The following is a 19,272-nucleotide window of genomic DNA, read 5'->3' on the forward strand; positions in this document are numbered from 1 at the left end:
GCGTTTAGGTTCAAGAGTCCATGGTCGAGATCCAGATCGTGGTCGAAGATCACTGCTCCCCCTTTCTCGACCACGTGACCTGAATTCGTTGGCCTCACTGCATGCTGCACGAAGAACTCATCAAAACTGCACGATGCACGCATGCTACGCGAGAGGTGTCGGAAAGACCTCCCGGATCATTGATCTCTTCTGCCGATCAATCGTGAACATTGATCGAGATTGTATTCCTATTCCATCACAAATACGCGAGCGAAGCTCTAGCAGTCCACGACTTGAGCTTGGTAACCATTTCGCGGCCAGATGTACCACTCAGATCAATGATCCAGGCGTTTTGTGGCTTGCGCAACCATGCCTTCACCAGGTCTAGCTGCATGGCGTGCCGTGTTTGCCATGGGATGGTAGACACTTCCGGAACCCAAGCGAGTACGTTTCCCACATCTGGCAGCTTGCGTCTACAGAGACCTCTTATAGGCCGACATGTGCCTCTGCCGTCCACCTCTAGTACGCGCCAACACTCGACACACACCGACCTTCGAGCTTCACGACAGGCGGATGCGAACACGCACGACGAGCAAATGGCCTCAAAACGGTCAAGCAGCACCGCAGCAAGCAGAGCTCACCTCTCTCTGCGGTCGTCCCCACCACCTGTGACCTCAGAGGCGCAGAGAGACTCGGGTCTACTTGGCTCGCGTCCGGCCTCGCGTGTGAGGCTTCGACGTGCCTCTAGGCCTCTTGTTCCCACTTCTGCGCCAGCCTCGAATGCGAATCAGCAGCAAACGACCAAGCACGTTTCAGATGAACGAGGACAGATACACGCGGACACGGAGTCGATCGCGATTGAGGATGGCCCACTTTCGACAGGCGCGGGACCTGCCGCTAAGACGGCACCTACCACCACAGCACAACCCCTGGATAAAGCAGACGTTGCCCTCGTCCTCGACTTTATCCTTGGCAAATCAATGCGCATGAGTCACGAGCCGGAGCAAGCGGCATCATCACGAGTGGAAGCACTTTGGAATCCGCGACCCGAGCAGAGACAGTCATTTCAAGAGGCCCTCGATACCCTAATTAGCAGCGAAAAGAAGCGCACGACTCGGTCCCAACCACCGCGCCGAATTTACCTGGACAATTGGCCCAGAGCGTCGAACGGCTCCACGAACCTGTATAACGCTATCAGCCATGCCAACAAAGAATCGCCGCACTTGCCGGCTGGTGTTGTCTGGAATTTGCATCAAGTGCTGCTAGCCACACCGCACGATGCCGAGAAAGACACAAGAGGAAAGGCCACGAGACTCTACGCTCAGAGTCGAGGGACCTACGCGTATCTATTGAGGCTAGCTGCCAAGCAGATGAACGGAACCTTGCTAGCGAGGATCGGACAGGCAGCGAGACGATGGGAACAAGGCAAACGGCACAATAGCCGCGTGCCGAGCGCTAAGTCTCAAAGCCTTTCTCAGTTGCACCGCGTCCTGGCACATCAAGTCACAGCTAAGCGGGGCCAAGTGCCGATCTTCTCGCTGAGCAGTGGCGACGGACAGCCCTTGCCATGCGAGGACGGTTCGCAGGATGAAGCTTTCCTGGCAGCTGTTCGTCTGAGAACAAGAGTCCAAATGCCGCGCACGGCAGTTTTGACTCGCCGTTCTGGTGCCCAACATTCCACTGGACCCCACGCTTCCTTGGCTCCGCTTCTGACACGCGTGTATGCGCCAGCACCTTCCCAACCATACCTCATCTCGAATTTGCGGCGTGCCGCTCATCGCAGAAGACGCTTGCGTGGCGCACCTGAGACAGCTCGTCTGCTAGCTGCGACATTGGATGCGGTTCAACAACGTCTTGCGCGTTCTCGGAATGGTTCTTCGCAGATAGGATCTGAACCATCCGCCAGCGATCTGCGATACGCCTCGACACATGATGTTTTGGGGCAGCGACAAGCTAGCATCGGCACAAAATCTGCCGTTGAGCGCGAGTGGCGGCGTTCGCTGATCAAAGATGCCCGCTTTAAGTCTGAAGCGCTCATGCAGTACCTCGAGAAGTCTGAAAGACCTGACAAAGAGACGAATGCATCCGGGCTACATGCGTTTGCTGAACACTCAGAGACGCAATCGCCAGGTACCCGGCGAACGCCGGCTCTGTTGCAAGCTGGGGCGATCGGCGGCGAGCGTCGGGCTTCTATTAAATGGATCGCAGAGAATGCAGCATTTGAGGACGATGCAAGCAGAGAAGACGACTATGGCGACTTGGAAAAGACACACGGAAGCCACGACGAACCCCTTCGGTTGCAAGCAACGACTGCATTCGAGCCAATGAAGGCCGCAGGTCCTTGGCGGTCCGACGCACAAATTCGTGACATCACTATCAACGTCCGCCAGGATCAGCTGTTTCCGGAAACCGAACGCTCCGTGTTCTCATCTCGCAGAAAACGGATCCTCGAAGGCCGAAACGGAGAGGCATTTCAAAAGCTGAGACCATCGGGAGAGGCGAATCTCTCTCATCGATCAGCGGCGGCATCCATCGCTCGCAACACTGGCTCCTCAAGTCATCCGGCAAAGGAAGGCCCTCTACCTACTTGGCTTCTGTTGAGCACTTTACAAACGCTATCTCAACGTGCAGACCCACAAACGTCATTCAGGCTTGTGCGGGCATATGTGGCTGAAATGAAGCAGCTAGGACACTCTAGCGAGGACTTCAGCAATGATCGCATGATCCATGCCGTCTCGAAGCCCGGCGAGCCTCCTGCGGGCGCGAGCCTACTCAACCACGTGCTCAGAGCACATCTCCTGGCCGGAAACCAGATACACGAAGCAGAAGCAGCCTTTGTCTGGTTGACTGGCCAAAGAGGGCTCGTTCCGGGTATCACTGGAAGCTCAAACGATCTGCCCTCCATCAGCTCGCGAGGAGACGGCGTAATTCCGCACAGAGACATAGACGGTCAGGAAGGGATGCAAGATGGCAACGCTGTCCATGTTATCCCAGACGAGACGACAGTTTTGCTGTTGCTGTCGTTGATGGAAGCGAGGAGCGATCGAATACACAAAGGCATCAAGCTGGTCAGGGAAGTCTGGAACAGATGGAATGATACAGGGCAAAAGCCTCGACTCGTACTTGGCACGAGAACTACGCGCCTCTTCATCAAGTGGGGTTTGGATCTACTCGCGCGGCCAGGCCTAGGCCTTTCTTCAGAACAGCGCACGGCCCGGCGAGCAGACACCACAACAGCCCTTGCTTCGGCCCTTGAGCAGCATAGCTCTCGACAAGCCATGCAGGACTTAAACGGACTGTCCCCTTTGGTCACCAAGAGATTGTGGCAGCGAGGAGAAGCCGTCAAGTGGCGACACGCCTTGGCCCGACTGAAACGCCGCGGCTTGCTTTACTCGGAGCCTGACGGTTGAACTGGTCATCTTCACGACTCTTGCGTCTCCTTCCTTGCGCTGTCTCTCGTTTGAGCTTCTTCGCAGATAAGCTCAGACATCCCAGCGCCCTTCTTGGCTCAGCTGCTTTGTAGCTTGATCGCGCCACCTTAAGCCATCAAGAGCAAGCGCAGCACCGTCGACAAAATCACAGCCGTCGCATGGTACCTTGGGAGCTCGCAAAACGCCCTCGCGGCACCTTACCCTTTCGTGCCTAGCATTGATTCCAATATCCATTATACCGCCGCCACAGAACTTTACACAGCTTTGTGCGTCGACAACAGGTCGTTTCGATCGGCGGTGTCTCATGCTTGCGAAATGAAATGTCCTCATCTTGTGGCGCCGCCGCGACGCTACTTAGTCGGCCCGTGTTGCTATGCAGGTCCCCGCCAGGACTTTATCTTGACGCATTCTAGAAATGTAGTGAGTGAGAGTTCGAAGGCAGTTTGCAAATTCTCCACAGTCCGTGTGCGTCGCAATGGACGAGTGCTGTTCCTTGGGCAGCTTTCTATGGGGAAGTCAGATTCGTGCGCTGCCGTATAAGAGTTCTCCACTACTTCCCTAAGGCCTCTAAACATGTGCGTTCTTTCGTGTTCAAAGTCACAAACAGCAACGCACGCCTCTGTCTCGCCAAAAGAGCCAGCATATCCACAACACCAACCATGACATCGGCCTTGTCGCAATCAGCAGAGGTAAGACCACGTCGCCCCTCATAGTAGCAGAAGTTTTCAGATACTGAACGTGTTGACCCGGTCTCGTCCATCTTGTCCAGGTCGCAGAAGATGTGTCGCGCTTGAGCCTTTCCGCAGGATCGATCGCACAGCTCGAGGCGCAACTGCAGACTTGTCTCACAGGTCTGACGCATGCCAGAGACTTGATCGGGGATCTATCTGCGCTGCAGTCCTCTCTGGCCACAGTCACCGCGGAGGCAGCTCGATGCTCTGTCGGCACCGATCAGGCTGCTCAAGATACTTCTGTGCGCGGTCTCGAGTCCGACATTGTCAACTCCGGGCGTGTGGCCCAGATCGGTGGCGTGGTCGAGCCAAAAGCTGGTGAGGTCGAGCAGGACGGCACTCTGAATCATGAAGCTAGCTCTCCCGCACCTGTTGCGACGAACGAGAGGCGCCTCTTCAAGGGAAGATGGACCTTGATCCGTCCTCGCACCAAGACATCCCAATCGACAAAAGAACCGGCTGCTGCCGACCTCTCAGCTGTCGACAATGAAGCTGATGCTGCGGATGGGACGATAGCCGAGCGACCCCCGTTGCCATTACCCGCTTCCGTAAGCGACGGACCAACCCCACATGAGGACTCGGCAGCTATTGCCCACTCTCCCAAGCGAATGCAAAGGCGATGGGCACTGCGAGGCCGAAGCAAGGCACAAAGCGGATCGAACGCAGAACCGGGGCCTCAAACTGAGGTGGCAGAGACGCGAATTCAAGAAGCCGAATTGCCGACTCAAGAAGCAGAATCCCAAGCTCAAGAACAGACGAAGACCAACGGCAAACATGCATCCCGCACTCTCATCAAAAGGGTCTCAGCGCGTCGCGATCGTAGCAAAACAAGTGGCAACAAGGTGGCCAGTCGTCTCCTGCCGCGGCGTGTCTTGAAGCCAGACGGACATGGACGCGACGTTACAGCATCACGACCCAGCGGAAAGCGGGCATTGAAAATTCTCAAAATACGCCAACCTCGAGTTCGTGGCCCCAAGAGGCACCCTTTCGCCTTGCTGCCACGCCTCAGATCCCAAAGTACCAGCCGCCAATCAGGTGAGTTGGGGTCTACGCTCGGCTTGGTGAAGGCTTGTGAGCCGCAGAGGCAGCTTCGCCCAAAGCCGAAAATCATTGCATCCAGAGTCGGACGCTGATTACCTGTCGGCCTTCTGCCAAACAGAGGAAGGTATTCAGCAACGCGTCGACCAAGCCAACGATAGCGCGCTTGAGCATGCAGACAGCTCGACGTCCCCCGCTGCAGGAACCAGCACCGCTCAGTCTGCTCCTGCACCCAGCTCCGAGGCGGCAGCCTCTCCGATCGGTATAGGAGCGAAATTACAAGCGCCCAAATCTGCCAATAAAGCAGGGAAATCAGATTTGCCTTGGCCCCACGTGCATGCAAGTGTGGCAGAAGAAGCTGCCGACGACGCACCTCCTCGAGAAAATGCGCTGGCCGCAGCTGGCGCGCACACATCCAGCGATGGGGCCACCGCAGAACCTGCGCAACGAGCCAGCGGAAGCGTTGAAGCTGATGGTCAAGGAGCAGCTGGACCATCTCGCATCTGGCGTCTGGCTGCAAAGTTGCGACCGCACCTTGGATCGAGACGACCGCATACTCAATGACTCCCAGGCAGCTCGGCTTCTAGTCATCCGCCCGAGATGCCTCGAGGCCGGGCTGCCAATCCAGGATGGAGGGTTCGTGGTGTGTTACAGAGTCCTGAGCCACTGCGCCGACTATTCCCTCGACGACACGCTCATCGATTCGCGTCGACCCCAATTCTAGGAACCCATCCTGGAGGAGTTTCTCTGCCCGCAACCTCGTCTGGTCCTTCAGCCAACATCGCGAGTGCAAATCTAATCGCCGAGCAAGGCGCCCATGAGCCAGTAGTCGATGAGCTCAGACGCTCGAGCCTCTCAATCCGGCAGATCGCCCGCAGGCTCAATGAAGACCGGGCCAGACGTGCTGAGGCTCGACTCTCTGCTGCAGCCGCAGAACAAGTACCAGCTGAAATCATGTCTCAGCTTCCTGTGGTCGGCGCTAAATACCCAGCTCATGGTCAAGACTCTGATGCGGAGCCCCCGGGCTACTGAACACCAGCCAAGCGCTCGCGCTATGGCAGAGACACGAAAATAACTCTCACACGACGCTGTAATACCTTGCTGTTGGCCTCTGGTTTCCCTTGCAGGGAGTACTCTTCAAATAGTTTGAAAGAGGCTCCGCCTGCATCCTTGGTGTACGACTTGCTATGACAGTGCAAATGCTCAGAATCGTTCTCAGAAGTACATATGGTGTTCGTTGGATTTGTCGTGCTGGCCGTCGTGTTCGTCAATCCTGTGCGACTTTGCAAAGGCACCTGCGCTTCGGGGGAAGCTAATCAAGCTTCAGCGTCACCCGCCACGTTGCTGGTGACGGAGAAGCGTGTCGGCGCGAGTCGCCTTCGTGGCCTCCATCATCCTTTCGACTCCCGAGAAATGCTAGCATGTCGACACTGACTTTGACTGCCGACCTGGCATGCGAGTCAATCTCCGAGTAGATAGAGCATCCTTGAGGAGAGATTTCCCTGAGCGGCCGGATCTTGAGGAAACTTGCATCTACGTCTACCCCATCAATCTGCATCGTGTACCGTTTGTGTGCATCTGCTTCCAGAAGTGGACCTGTCAATGTTGAGACAACCACAAAGTCGAGTTCACCTGCTCTGCTGACTTCAACGTCGAGCTTCAACCCCTTATCTTTGTCTGGACGCAGTCTCGGTTTTGGCGAGGCATCTGTGCCAGCTCTAGATCTTGGAGGGAGAGAGATTTTCAGGGCGCCCAACATGCCAACATAGGGCAGCCTCAGGGCGGACGAAGTGGAGTGCCCGCTTGCCGTGTGGATATACGCACGCGACAGAGGAGCTGGGACGCCGCTGTATGTTGCTCGTTGACGCATTGCCATGGTTGCGAGGTCCAGAGTAAGTGCTACTGGCGCCAGCAAGATATGAGTGCTCAAGAGGCCGACCAAAGTATTCAGCATCATGACAGCCAGGGCTGCGAACACAGCGGACCATGGTAGGTCTGTCAAATCGCCAACATCGCTCGTCGATGATCCTCGCAGATTGGGAAAAGACTTCGACGTTTCGGGAGGTTCCGGCGATGATTCCTGCGGCGCCGCGCAGCTTGTGCAAACAGCACCCAAACCAAGGTACTTGTTCGCGAGGCCTGTGGTGCACACAAAGGTTTGCTCGTCCAAGAGTGCTAGGGGAACAACTCTCCAGCTCGTGCAGCAGCCAGGCGCCAGGTTGTAGGCAAGCACGGGTCGTGATAGATGCTTGATCATACCGCAGGAAGCCCGTGTGAGGTCTTGCGCAGATACGTGTGCGAAGCTCTCAGCGTCATCGTTGCACACAACAAGAACGTCGGTGAACTTTCTTGATTGTGACGGGTGGCTCTTCAGAGCGCAGGCCACGTCAGACACCGAGAGATGACCGACAGCGCGTGCATTCGGACCGCGCGCATTCCATCCACCGATGGTCGAGAAAGAAGTTGCGTCTCCCTTGTTGGTCAATGCGTTGGGCTGAACCATCAGCAAGGCTGCACCAGAGGCATCGCCTGTGACATCTTCGAAAACATTGCTAGGTAGCAACCGTGCATGGTTAGCTGCTTGAAGCGTGCGCAGTGGCCCGACGCTTCCTTGAGGACTTCTCATTGGTGCTAGAAGAGGCGACAGGGCGTCCTCTTCGAGTTCCCCAGAAGCTCGCAGAGGCGGGTCAGAAGTGGTGAGTCTGGCTCCGCTGTACAAAGCTCTGAACGCGGCTTGCGCCTTTGCTTCACACGAAGAGACGGAGGCGTGTGCGCTGGTGCAGAGCATGTCCGCATCAGGAACGTGCATCGAGCCCTCGAACAGCATGATGTTCCTCGAGGCGTGGACCAACAGCCAACGAGCAGCGGCCTCGTGCCCAGGCACAATGTCGTCAGTCGTCCGCCATTGGCCCGCTGACATTTCGCCCAGAGCTGCCGGACCAGTGGGCTGAGCTCTCCCCATGGCCATGCTGTGGATGACGCTGGTGGTGGTGTGTGGTGCTGGCAGCCAACGCTGTTTTGCACTCTCGAACGCTGCTCGTGCAGCGCGATTGTACGCAGTTTCATGGCCAGCGAGCCACTCGTCTTCAATGCGCATGCCGGCTAGCTCTCCTTGGGCGTCCAACTTGATGAAAGTGACGCCCGCATCCACCAGTCCCACCAGCATGTCATCCCAAAAGTCGCCCAGGCGTTCAAGGGCAGGCAGTAAAGCCGACACCAGGCCATCAGGGCCCGGTAACGTCGCACGTACAGGAGGGCCATACACCTCGGCAAGAGGCACAGAAAGACCGTTCCAGTAGCCTACGAGGGTCAGCCACACCCCAACGTCTCGAACGTTAGGAAAGCTTGCGTGGACTGCGCTGATGTAGCTTGCTAGCGGGGAGGGGTCTTCGGGTGACTCTTCGTCCAAGAGCTCCGAGTCCAGCGTCATTGCAGACATGAACCCTCTTCCTGCGGGCTTGTCTTCGCGGATGGTGTCTGCCCAGCCATCGTCAAGTAACAACGATGTGCATGCGCCAGGAGCTCGTCGCTCCAATGACGCTAATGCTGCCAGAACGGATGATAAGAACGGTCGCTCGTGATTGAGGGCTTCCCAGGTACACAACATCAAGCCACCTTCGCTGCACGGTGGAGACCGCTGAGCGCCAAGCTCCGCGTCATCGTCCAAATCATTGACGCTTGCGGCAGCGCTGTAGCTATGGAGGGAACGTCCTTGTGGCAAATCAACAGGAGAGCTACTTCGTGGCACGCTGTCTGGCGTAATATGGCTCGCATGTGGGTCGTTGTGGCTCGTGTATGGCGAGACAAGCCCTTTCGCGTATTCCAGCTTTGGTGAAGTGGCGCTGAGGTAGCCGCTGTCGCTAGCGCTTGTATCAATGTCTTGAGTGTCGCTCGTGACTGAGCAGTGTCGCTGGATTTGTATTTGCTGTCCGCTGAATGTCACAGGACCTCGCCTTGGGACCTCGATGCTGTTCTTCGATTCAAATGTCTCACGTGCGTGACCCATGAGCACTCGAATGGCAAAGTGGAGGGACGTGAGGTCACAAAGACTAGCATACACGCTAGCACCTTCCGCGTCAGCGGACTGCGAGCGGTCGAAAGGGTCCGAGCTGACCAGTACGTCTAGAGAGAGCGTCTGCGCTGACTCCCGTTGGATGGACTGCAGCAGTCCGATATTGCCTCCGCCTGTCGAAACGGCAATGAAGACAGCGAGCATATCAGGATGTTCAGTGAGGTTGGCAACGACCAGGGGTGCCGGCTGGTATTGCGACACCTCGTCGGCACGGCACAAGCGTGAGGTGTGCCAGGTGCGCCTGGGCGAGGATCACAAAGGGTGTGAGCAAGGTCCGTAGGCCTGCTTGAGAGATCCATTAGAGAACCCCAAGCCTTGGAGTCTCAACACCTCGTCGGCCTGTATGCCAACTCACTGCGTTTGCTCTATCACCAGCACTTGTTTAACCCCGTGAAGCTGTCCGAGGTGCATTCGATCGTCGGCAGATTCTACCGGGATGGACATTTTCACCAGGCTGTGCAGCGCCGCGCCTGACTCGCCATCGGCGATACTCTGGGTGCGCACCTTAAAATGCGTGCGAAATGCCTGCTCAAAGGTAGGCTTGAGTTGCTTCTCGCGGCCGCAGAACACCACTTTGACGTTATCAGAAGAGGTTCCTAGCCATTCTATGCGACCATCAGATCTGGAAATGCGATAGGTAAACTGCAGTGAGTTGGCGAACTCGGCGTCTTGAAAGTGGAAAGTGAGCGCCGCTTGGCCAGCTGCGACGGATGCTGGTCCGGTCGTACCGGCCACTTCTATCGTGTGTGTCTCAATTGGAGCAAAAGGTGTTGCGCACCATTCCCCTTTTCCAGCATCGTGCCAGACTTCCAGTCTCTCTGCCCCTTCTGGCGCTAGTAGCTGAAGAGGCACGTTGTGTGCTAAAACATGATAAGTGTTGCCAGGCCCGCTAGCTTGCCTGATGGTGCTGCCCAGCGGCGGGTCGAAGATGATAGGTGCCCACATCTTGATAGCTAGCTCGTCTACGGTCCAGCTGAAGCCACTCTGGCGCAGGCACTTGCTATAGACGTCGAGGAGTAAAAGCGTCTCCAGGGCAGACAGACCGCGGTCACAAAGGTGATGGTGGATGGGAGATGTTTTGCCAAAGTGAGCTCCACAAAGGAGCACGGGATCGCTGGACCTTAGGGGCCTTCGTCATCATTGGAGAGATTCACTTGCGGCTTGCAAACAGTGAGACACCATCTTGACCCCTGGCATGGAGGTCTGCCCGATATGCATCCAGCAAGACCCTGGCGGCCAAGACGTTGGGGTGATCGTTGGGTGAGGTATGCCCTTCCGGTTGCTTCGGCACGAGAGGTCTCTCGCGAAGCCCGTCGAAGCGTAGGTGTCTAGAGCACGAGTGCATTCAAAGCCACGGAAAGCCATGTGGAGCCGTTCGCCCCTCATATGCTTACAAGACTCGAGACTCACGAAGAATCGGGAGGGAAGATGAATGCCAGCCACGAGTCGTCAATCTCCGTGGCAGCAGAGCTCAGTGCCGATCGGATGTAGTTCACGGTCGGCTGTCAGCAGAGAGGCAGGCAGGCATGCCATGCATGGTGCGCGCGTCCAGCCACGGGCCACGACTGTTCCTGCGCTAGCAGGTGCATGCAGTATGCGCGCGTCGTGTCAACAAACGCGGGGCAAAGCTCGTACACTACGTGACGCGCTACATAGCACGCACGTCACTTTCGCCAAACCCTTCAACGTCCACAATGCCACAAGCTGTACTCATCACCGATGATTCCACGGCTTATGACAGAATGTCTTCCGGATGGCTCATTCGCACTCGCAATGAAAGGTCCAAGACGACGACTTGCACGTCATCGATGCGGGAGCTATAGCATCCCGCACTCGTTGTTGTTCGACTATGGCGAGCATTGCACATCCACGCTCGCTTGCTTCGTGCGGTACATGGCATCTCCCACGACCACGCGCGGGCTCATGTCGAGTTTGGGAATGCAAGGGGTCGCTTTCATCGCGCCGAGAGCCCCACAAACGAAACGCGTTCTCAGCTCATCGTCAATGAGGCTCGGTCAGTGTATATCAGCACCGGGCAGTGTGTCTCGACGATAAATAGAATTGCAAACAACAGGATATTGCCAATGAAACTTCCCAGGCTGCTTTTCGAGCGCTTCATCCCACATTGTAGACAAGCCAGGAGGGACAGCAACAAGGACAGGTAGCGTATGATACATAAAATCTTCTCTACTACGTGTGCGCACCTCACGTCGGCTAGGCTGGCTTGATCTTCGACCCAACAGAACCTGTGATGCCTCTCTCGACTCTGACGAGCGGCGAGTACCAAATTTCGAAGCTGTCACTAGCCTGCGCAACGTCTTCTCCTGCGCTCGGAGCAGTACTGCCTATCTTGAGGGCGCTCAGCCGCAGTCGATATTCTCCAGCGGTAACCGGTGTGCCGGCAATCGTCCCGTCCCACAGCAGCTCATAAGAGCTATACGCCCCAGATTCGGAGCTACGTGGTAATCGCGAAGCCTCTGCGATCGCTCCGATCACTCGTGAGGCGGTCGGCTGCCCACCGAGGAACTCATTCTTCGTAGTTTGTTGCTCCATGTCGGAGGCACCAACGAAAGTCGAAGCAATCCAAGCACCTTCCATCGATCTTCTCCAAACGAGACCGTCCAGATCGCTGTCAGGCGCGGCCTGAAACACGAGCTGCGCCATTGCAGGGGTCTGCTCTTCTAGAGTCTCTTCTTCGGAAGACCGTAAAGCGAAAGCATCGGCCCCGTCTGCGATGAAAGATGCACCAGCCGTATTGAGAGAAGCATCCGCCGGTCTGCCTTTGAGATCTGCGCTGGAATCGTGCAGAGTTGCAAGGGACCCCGCGGGGTTGACGTCTTGCAGATCCTGCACAAGGTCTATCCGAAGCTGCTCGGTTCCTGCGAGCAAACGAAAGTTGACGACGGGATAGTCGTCATCGCTGAATGTGTATGACCTGGGTAGCGTCTGAGGCTGCTTTTCGTCGCCTCCAATCAGGATAGCAGGCAGCGAATGCGCCGTGTCAGAGGTCGACAGCCTAAGCCCTCGGTCAAGCACCTGCATCTCTGAAAGTGGAGTGCCAGTCCCCAAATAAGATACCGAAATCGTCTCGTGGGGGTGGGACGTGTTTGCAATGAGACTGGACTGTGCGCTGGTTGTCAAGCCAGCTTCAGATGTGACAGCGGGGGCAATCCGCAGGTATCCCGAAAAGATGGGAAACGTCTTGTGATCGAAAGAATCCATTGGTAGACTGAAGTCCACAGTGACTGTAATGTTGGCGCCCTGCGCAAGCGAGAAAGCCCTTGGTGTCATCTGAACTTCAAGATGCTCGTCGTCGAGAGGCACCGGGCCATCGTTTGGGTATGCAGCTCCCTGCCCACAGCCAGAAGTCAGCATACACGTAAGGAGGCTATGAACCAGCGGCTTGACTCACAGAAGCGTAAGTAAGGGCTGCGCCCGCGGGCTCATGGGTGATTGAGAAGTTGCGACTAAACGACGCATCATTAGTGAACACGAACGTGCGCTGTACTGGGTATGCCTCAACAGGATCCAAGAGTAGAAGGGCGGGGGCCACCTGCGTGAACGCAATACGCTTCAGCGATGGCAAAGTCAGCCGCACATGGCCTCGAAAACCCACCGTCATGAGGTTATGCACAGCTGCGTACGCATCGACCAATCCAGCGCCCTGTTTTGCCGACGTCTCTAGACGTCCTCCGCGAGTGGAATTGGAAGCTGGCGTAGCGCTACTTCGCAGGCGATTGAAGATTTGTCGACCCAAGTCGATACTCAACGGCGATTCCCGGTCGCTCTGGCTTGACGAAGTCTGCCAAATCCCACTGCGGGCTGCTTGAAGCAGGAGCGCAGCGGAGCCAGCAATGTGCGGCGTGGCCATAGAGGTCCCGGACAAGACAGCCCATCTTCCAGCGTCTATAGGCCAAGTGCTCAAGATTCGATCGCCAGGCGCACAGATGTTCGGCATGGATAGCAGGTCGTAGGTTGGTCCATAAGATGAGAAGCTTGAGATCGTATTACCGTTGTATTTGTTCGGCGTCGCCAACGGTCCATAGGCAGGGAAACTGAGCGTCACCCGCTTGTCTTGAACATAGTGGTCTACAAGCTGTACAAGCACCGACGTATAGAGTCAGCCGAAATTGACATTGCGATGTCCGATGGTGCCAGCGCTCACCCGCTGCGCGTCAATGGCTTCAATCAGCGCGACGCTTCGTATGCCGCTAGTGGTGGCATAGAACGGAGATAAGCCGCTATTCGCGAGCAGCACGTAGTCGATGCCATTCTTGGCCAAGTTTCGATACTTTGCGACGAGCGAGCAGCCGGCCCGCGTCACCAGCACAACAACGTTGGTGAAGTCGGGAGGCGCGTCATCGGGAAGGGGCCCACATCCATCAACCAGCATGTGTGGGAACGCGCTGTCAGTAAATGGCCAGACGGCCAGATCGTGAGCATTAAACGGCACAGCTGCGAAGTAAGGCTAGAGTGAACGAGCGCGAATTAGTCAAGCCTGCGCAATCAAGAAGTAGCTCGCAGTGCTTACAATTGGAGGCTCCAAGCCATCCAAGAACGTCGCGTTGTACGTGGTGAGGAAAGCATTGTTGGTGCTGCCGACGGAGAGCGCTGTTGTAGCTACTGAAGGGGTGCTTTGAAAGAAGAGTCCAACATCGCCATCGTTGCCCGCCGACACTGTGACCATGCGACCTTTGCGTGAGATCGTGTTAATCATCCTGGCAATGGGCGTATCCGTCCAGCCAGCGGGCGCACCAATGGATATCTGGTATCGAGGGGTCAATTTAGACTCAGCACGGCGCCTCTGTCGGGGCGTTTACCTTCGATGATCCTTACCGTGATAATGTCGGCCTGATCCTCGTGCGCAAGCTGCAAAGCCTTGATGACAATGTCACTAGCAGTGCCTCCTTGGCATCCAAAGACACGATAAACGCCAACCTGAGCGTCTGGAGCGACTCCACTAAATTTGAAGCTCTTGTCTGCTTGAGCAGGATCAGTCGGAGTCGTCGCGGCCAAGATGCCGGCTATGTGGGTGCCGTGAGGTGTGCAACTAGAGAATGGGTCTCTGTCAGCGACGCCGTCGTTGAGGCCGTCGAAGTCGTCGCCAACAAGGTCATATCCAAAGGAGATGTGGAAGCCCGGCCCGAAGCCTCCGCCTAGGTATGGATGCCGCCAGTCGACACCGGTATCGATGATGGCAATCCGTACGCCAGATCCTGTGATACCTTCGGCGTGCAATGCAGCTGCTCCAATGGTGTCCAAGGGGCCCTTGCGCGAGTCTGAAGCAGCTGTCGAAGCGTTGATTGAGGCGATTTGCTCAACGCCGTCGTAAGGCCCCGGAGCAGGTACTAGGGCGATCGGACTAACTCGGATCACACCCTTGATAGCTTTGAGCAATTCAGTATCTTTGAGCGGCGACCAAAAAGCATTGGTGTCGCTACTGGCGCCTCCCGTCACGTTGGCTGATTTTGAAGTGGCAGAGTAGCCAACGACCCTAATAGACAGCCCGTAGAGTAGAGTAGGATCATCGAATTCGTGGCGAATTTCAAAGCTTAAGCCAGGTGCTCCTTCAGCATTGACATCACTTGGCGTAGCGCGCTTGGATGTCGAACCCGTGGAGGAGTCTGGCCTTTGAGCAGCAAAGGCTGATCGTGGCAGCAGGCGCGATAGAAAGACACTGCTCCAAGAAATTGGTGTTGGCTCGGGCTGCGCAGAAGTCGATTGCGGTGAGGAAGTGGACGCGGAATAGGATCGTGTGCTTTGCGGTCGTGTCTGCTGCGCCCAACTCCTCCAGTCTGCTAGCGAAGCCGAGGGCTCGAGTTCGATGATGTATCCGCGTGCGAGAGTACCGAAACTTGTCTCGATTTCAGCCGGGCGAGGGGCAGCGGTGGGAGTGTTATGCGCTGGAGAGTCAGCAGATGAAGGAGTGAGCTGAATTGTATTCGGCGGATAAAAAAGCGCTCGAGTACGTGTCGCAACGAGACTCAGCACGACGAGAGACCGGAGCAATACGCCAATGAGGTGAAGCATCCTGAAGTCGGTGTGTGACGATAGGTGTCCGAGATCCTGCCTCTCGAGGCCCTCGAGGCTGCCTCTGGGCGTGTGATAGCCTCGAGTATGTATGACGATTCGAGCCTCAACACCTTCTGCGATGATGGAGAGCGTGAGCAGGGTCGAGCAGGCCGCGACCAAATCCTTCAGGAAGTGCAGAGTTTCGGCGGGGAAGTGGACGTTTCATTGCGGTCCGGGGACCCTTGGGACTTTTGTAGCGTTCAGCCACTATCCATACGGTCGGGCCAGCTTGGCCGTCATAGAAGCTGTCATGATGAAGGCGGGCCTGTGGATGATGAGCCGTATGCGGCAAGCGGTCGCACCGTTCTAGCCCTCGCGAGTGGCGCTGTGTGTCATCGGGAGGGGTAGAAGGAGAAGACGCCGGCGAGCAGCCTCGCTGCGCATCCCCTGGCCGCTGGGTCGAGAGCAGGCGCTAGGGCAACAAAAGCGCTGACATAGCGCAACTGTAGACGCCCTGTAAAACAAGTACTACTAGCATGGTTGAGAGGGCAAGCATCGACGCCCACTGGTACAACGGCTCGGCCGTTGGGCTCAGCACGCGCAGGCTCGCCTACTTGGGCCGATGTCGATGCGCTCTCAATCAGAGAGCATCATCGACTTGCTCTGCCCGCGAACGGCGTGCATCGGTACGCTGTGTACCCATGCGCTCCGTGCAAGGCAAGTTGATGAATGATGCAAGCTACAAGGACGATGGTGATCCACCTAGCGTTGGGGGGCACGCGTGAGGGGCCGCATTTGACTCACGGACTGTAGGTACGGTACATATACCGGCACAGCAGTCACTGCTGAGTGGTGAGTCGCGAGTGTATGCGCTGCACGGCGCTGCAACCACAGCAAACGCGCCGAAGTTGCCTTCTCGTGCGCGTGCGAATTGCCGAACGATCGAGGCGCATCTCGAGCTGCCGCCGAGAGGGACCGTGATCAAGCATGGCTACACGATTTACGATTCGTGATTTTTGATTCTGATTGTGATTGTACGTCTGACTGGCGGCCCCTTTGCGGTCAGCCGGCCGTCAGTGGGCGGACTGATTGTGGCTGTCCAGATGAAGGCTACGAGGGCCGAGCTGAATGCCACGTGACTCAAAGAATCGCTGCGCTGCGCGTTGAGCTTGTTTCCCGTCCTTGGCGTGCCCCCGTGCCCTCGGTCGCGTCGCGGCGCAGCGTGTCAAGGGGGACGCCGACCGGTGACGCCTGACCGCACAGCCATGCATGTCACCCAGCAGCAGCGGCGGGCTGTAAGGTCACGCCAGCAGCGGACGTTCATCGTGCGATCGATGCAGCAGACTTGGGTCAAACCACGATCTCTATCGCCTCTCCAAGCCAACCACCAAGGTTCAGCGCATCACTCGTTCTAGCATCGATCTCGCTGCCAAGCTTACCGCAGCAGAAGTCACGCTCGCCTACTACATTCAGTGATTGTGGTCATCATTGAGTCCCACCGTCTCTATTGCGCACACAGCCGGCAGGTCGAAGTGGCCTTAAGAAGTGGTCCTTAGGGAATAGGTTCTGGCAAAGATGGCTAGTGAGTTTGGACCTCTTCAGTTCAGCATACATGCTATTTCCGACGCTAACCTGAACCTTCGGTCTTTTCAGACCCATTCAGTGATCGCAGCGCGCTAGACGCTAACCCTTTTGCGGACCCCGCAGTCCAGGGCGCCCTTTCCAGTGGGCAGAGGACGTTCGAGCCGGATGAGCCGTACAATTACGGTGGTGGTGGAGCTTCAGTATCTACGCCAAAGTCGGCATTCGACGATGATGCGCCAGAGTACCCCTCTAGCGCTGCCAGAGGCACAGGCGGTGGACAAAGCTCCGCCCAAATGGAGGAGATTCGGAGAAGGGAGGAGGCTCTCGCTCGAAGGGAGGCTGAATTAGAACAGCGTGCAGAGACTATCAGAAAGGTTGGCAGGAATAACTGGCCCTTCTGTGAGTAATATAGGGTGGCACAAAGGGATTCAAGTTGAATGAGCTGGAGTCGCATCCGGCAAGCGGTGTCCGTGAACCGTGAGGAGGCTGTCCAACAGCATCAACCGCTTCTTAGTCAGAGCACGCGCTCGATCACCTTGCTGGCTTCTTTGTTGCGGGTATATCCACGGGCGCTGATCAGGGATGCAAGTCGTGAAACCGAGTGGCGCTTCGGCGGCTCTTGAGGTTGCTATGAATTCCGACCACGCGGCGTTGCTGCCGCTTTCTATTCGCGGCTGAACTGATACCGACCCCGTACGCATGCACCCTGCAGTCTTTCCATTGATTTATCATGACATCTCATCCGAGATCCCTCCGGCCAGCCAGCAGGTCGTGACGCACCTGTACTGGCTATGGCTGTTGCTGCTAGCAACTTTGATTGTAAATGTGAGTCACGACGGCCTGCTGGGTAGGCTCGCAACTGATACACGTCTTTTCTGCTCGAGATCTAGGTGGTCGCATGCGTATTCTTGATCGGGCGCGGAGCGGATGGCATCAAGGATATCATCACGTCAGCGATCTACCTTCCTGTGATTGGAGTGCTCAGCTTCTTGACATGGTACAGGCCGATCTACAATGGCTTCATGAAAGAACACTCCATTTTCTATTGTGGGTAGAGTGCTGTCCCACTGATTGCGCGCTGTCACGGCACATCGAGCTTACTTCCGCTGCATCATTGATTTCTGCTATTCAGACTTGTACTTTGTGTGAGTAGAGCGCGCAGAGACTGCGAACGATGCGAAAAGTAATGCTGACCCAACATTCGCACCTGCCAACAGCTTGTGGGTACTGTTTGACATCCTTTTCCCACGCATTTGTTTCTAACAATTGACATTTTCGATGCTCGCGGTCTGCCAGCTGCGGCTTTCATCGTGAGTAGGCCTTTGGCGGCAAGGCTGATGCTCCAGGAAGGCGGCTGATGTCTCTCCTCTCCTTCACGCCGCAGTGGTCTTCTCTTTGTATCTTGTCCTAGGCATTCCTGCCACTGGTTCTGCAGGCTTGATGAACACCATTTACTCCTTCACTGACGACAATCACAGGAGCAGTGCGTGTCTACTCGAGATTTCACCCCCGCATAGGAGTTCCAGCTAATATTTGCCTTTCCTTTGGTCCTAATCAAGTTGTGGCGGGCATCCTCGGTATCAGTGAGCAAAGCCAACCAAAGCGCTTGGCCCGACTAAGCGACTGACCTCGATGCGCCTCTACACGCAGTTGTCACGATTGGCTTCGCCGCTCAGGGCTTGGGCAATTTGTGGTACTACCGCCTCATCTGGAAGCACAACAAAGAGCGTGAGTATGGCGCTCGCCTTTGTTGGTCCAGCAATGATCTCAGCTGACAACATCCTTAATCCGACGCAGAGGGCCACACTTTCGCGCAAGCAAAGTCCGAATTTGCTACGCATGGAGCAAAAGCTTACTTTTCGCGCGGCAACAACGTCTGAATCTTGAGGTTCAGTCGACGTCTGAATCTGGAGTTCCAATTGCTCTTGTGGTTGTCAAGTCAGCGCCCCGGCCTGCGCTCCGTCAAGGCCTTGGCATCATGTCATGTCACCTCGGAAACGGCAGTGCTTGTCTACGTCTCCTGCTATACGCTGCCTGTACAAATCGCGTTTCTGGCCATGGCTTGCGAATTCTATCGAAGAGAAATGTCGTATGATTGTCACTCAAGACCTCCTGTCAAACTCACCACTTCCTGATCCACGGGTTGTCGATTGTGATTGCTGCATGAAGCAATTGACAGCCACGCAAGTTAGGCCGCGGCGCCGGTGCCTTGTGATCTTGCTCAGCATGCAGTGCATGCTATACTTTCATGCAGCCTGCGTTCCTTGCGTCCCGTCATGCTGCAGCGATGGGAGGACCGGACCCTAATTAATGTACTGCACGGGTCTGTGACTGTACGGATCAGCTGACAAGCTTAGTGAAGCACTTGTCGCTCTTCTTCCTCCACCACGACAGCTGGGCCTGATTTTTGAGTAATTGTTCTTCT

At 56.3% G+C, this 19,272-nt stretch overlaps 5 protein-coding genes across 5 annotated transcripts; 3 read left to right on the forward strand and 2 right to left on the reverse strand.

Moving 5' to 3' along the window:
- The first annotated feature begins 202 nt into the window (after positions 1-202).
- On the forward strand, positions 203-3,800 carry IE81DRAFT_319492 (hypothetical protein). Its single transcript, XM_025512736.1, has one exon. The coding sequence runs from the start codon at positions 372-374 to the stop codon at positions 3,387-3,389; it is 3,018 nt and encodes a 1,005-aa protein (XP_025373270.1). The 5' UTR covers positions 203-371; the 3' UTR covers positions 3,390-3,800.
- Positions 3,801-3,910: 110 nt separating this feature from the next.
- IE81DRAFT_363534 (hypothetical protein) lies at positions 3,911-5,822 on the forward strand. The gene is made up of 3 exons (XM_025516784.1): positions 3,911-4,099; positions 4,180-5,176; positions 5,301-5,822. Exons 1-3 carry the CDS (start codon positions 4,070-4,072, stop codon positions 5,741-5,743), a joined length of 1,470 nt encoding a protein of 489 aa, XP_025373271.1. The 5' UTR covers positions 3,911-4,069; the 3' UTR covers positions 5,744-5,822.
- A 491-nt stretch (positions 5,823-6,313) lies between these two features.
- Positions 6,314-10,292, reverse strand: IE81DRAFT_83565 (hypothetical protein). The gene is made up of 2 exons (XM_025517682.1): positions 9,607-10,292; positions 6,314-9,492 (listed from the first exon to the last, which is right to left on the reverse strand). Exons 1-2 carry the CDS (start codon positions 10,194-10,196, stop codon positions 6,492-6,494), a joined length of 3,591 nt encoding a protein of 1,196 aa, XP_025373272.1. The 5' UTR covers positions 10,197-10,292; the 3' UTR covers positions 6,314-6,491.
- A 1,173-nt stretch (positions 10,293-11,465) lies between these two features.
- Positions 11,466-15,281, reverse strand: IE81DRAFT_344177 (subtilisin-like protein; the record flags this gene model as incomplete). The annotated part of the gene is made up of 6 exons (XM_025515782.1): positions 11,466-12,602; positions 12,664-12,804; positions 12,868-13,347; positions 13,417-13,719; positions 13,783-14,016; positions 14,088-15,281. 6 exons carry the CDS (start codon positions 15,279-15,281, stop codon positions 11,466-11,468), a joined length of 3,489 nt encoding a protein of 1,162 aa, XP_025373273.1.
- A 1,333-nt stretch (positions 15,282-16,614) lies between these two features.
- On the forward strand, positions 16,615-18,982 carry IE81DRAFT_319497 (scamp-domain-containing protein). Its single transcript, XM_025512737.1, has 10 exons — positions 16,615-16,845; positions 16,917-17,246; positions 17,560-17,672; positions 17,738-17,894; positions 17,980-17,992; positions 18,144-18,157; positions 18,232-18,330; positions 18,407-18,430; positions 18,498-18,575; positions 18,645-18,982. The coding sequence occupies exons 1-10, from the start codon at positions 16,839-16,841 to the stop codon at positions 18,725-18,727; spliced, it is 918 nt and encodes a 305-aa protein (XP_025373274.1). The 5' UTR covers positions 16,615-16,838; the 3' UTR covers positions 18,728-18,982.
- The last annotated feature ends 290 nt before the right edge of the window (positions 18,983-19,272 follow it).

Source organism: Ceraceosorus guamensis (genome assembly GCF_003144195.1).
Source record: "Ceraceosorus guamensis strain MCA 4658 unplaced genomic scaffold IE81scaffold_2, whole genome shotgun sequence".
NCBI classification, from domain to species: domain Eukaryota; kingdom Fungi; phylum Basidiomycota; class Exobasidiomycetes; order Ceraceosorales; family Ceraceosoraceae; genus Ceraceosorus; species Ceraceosorus guamensis.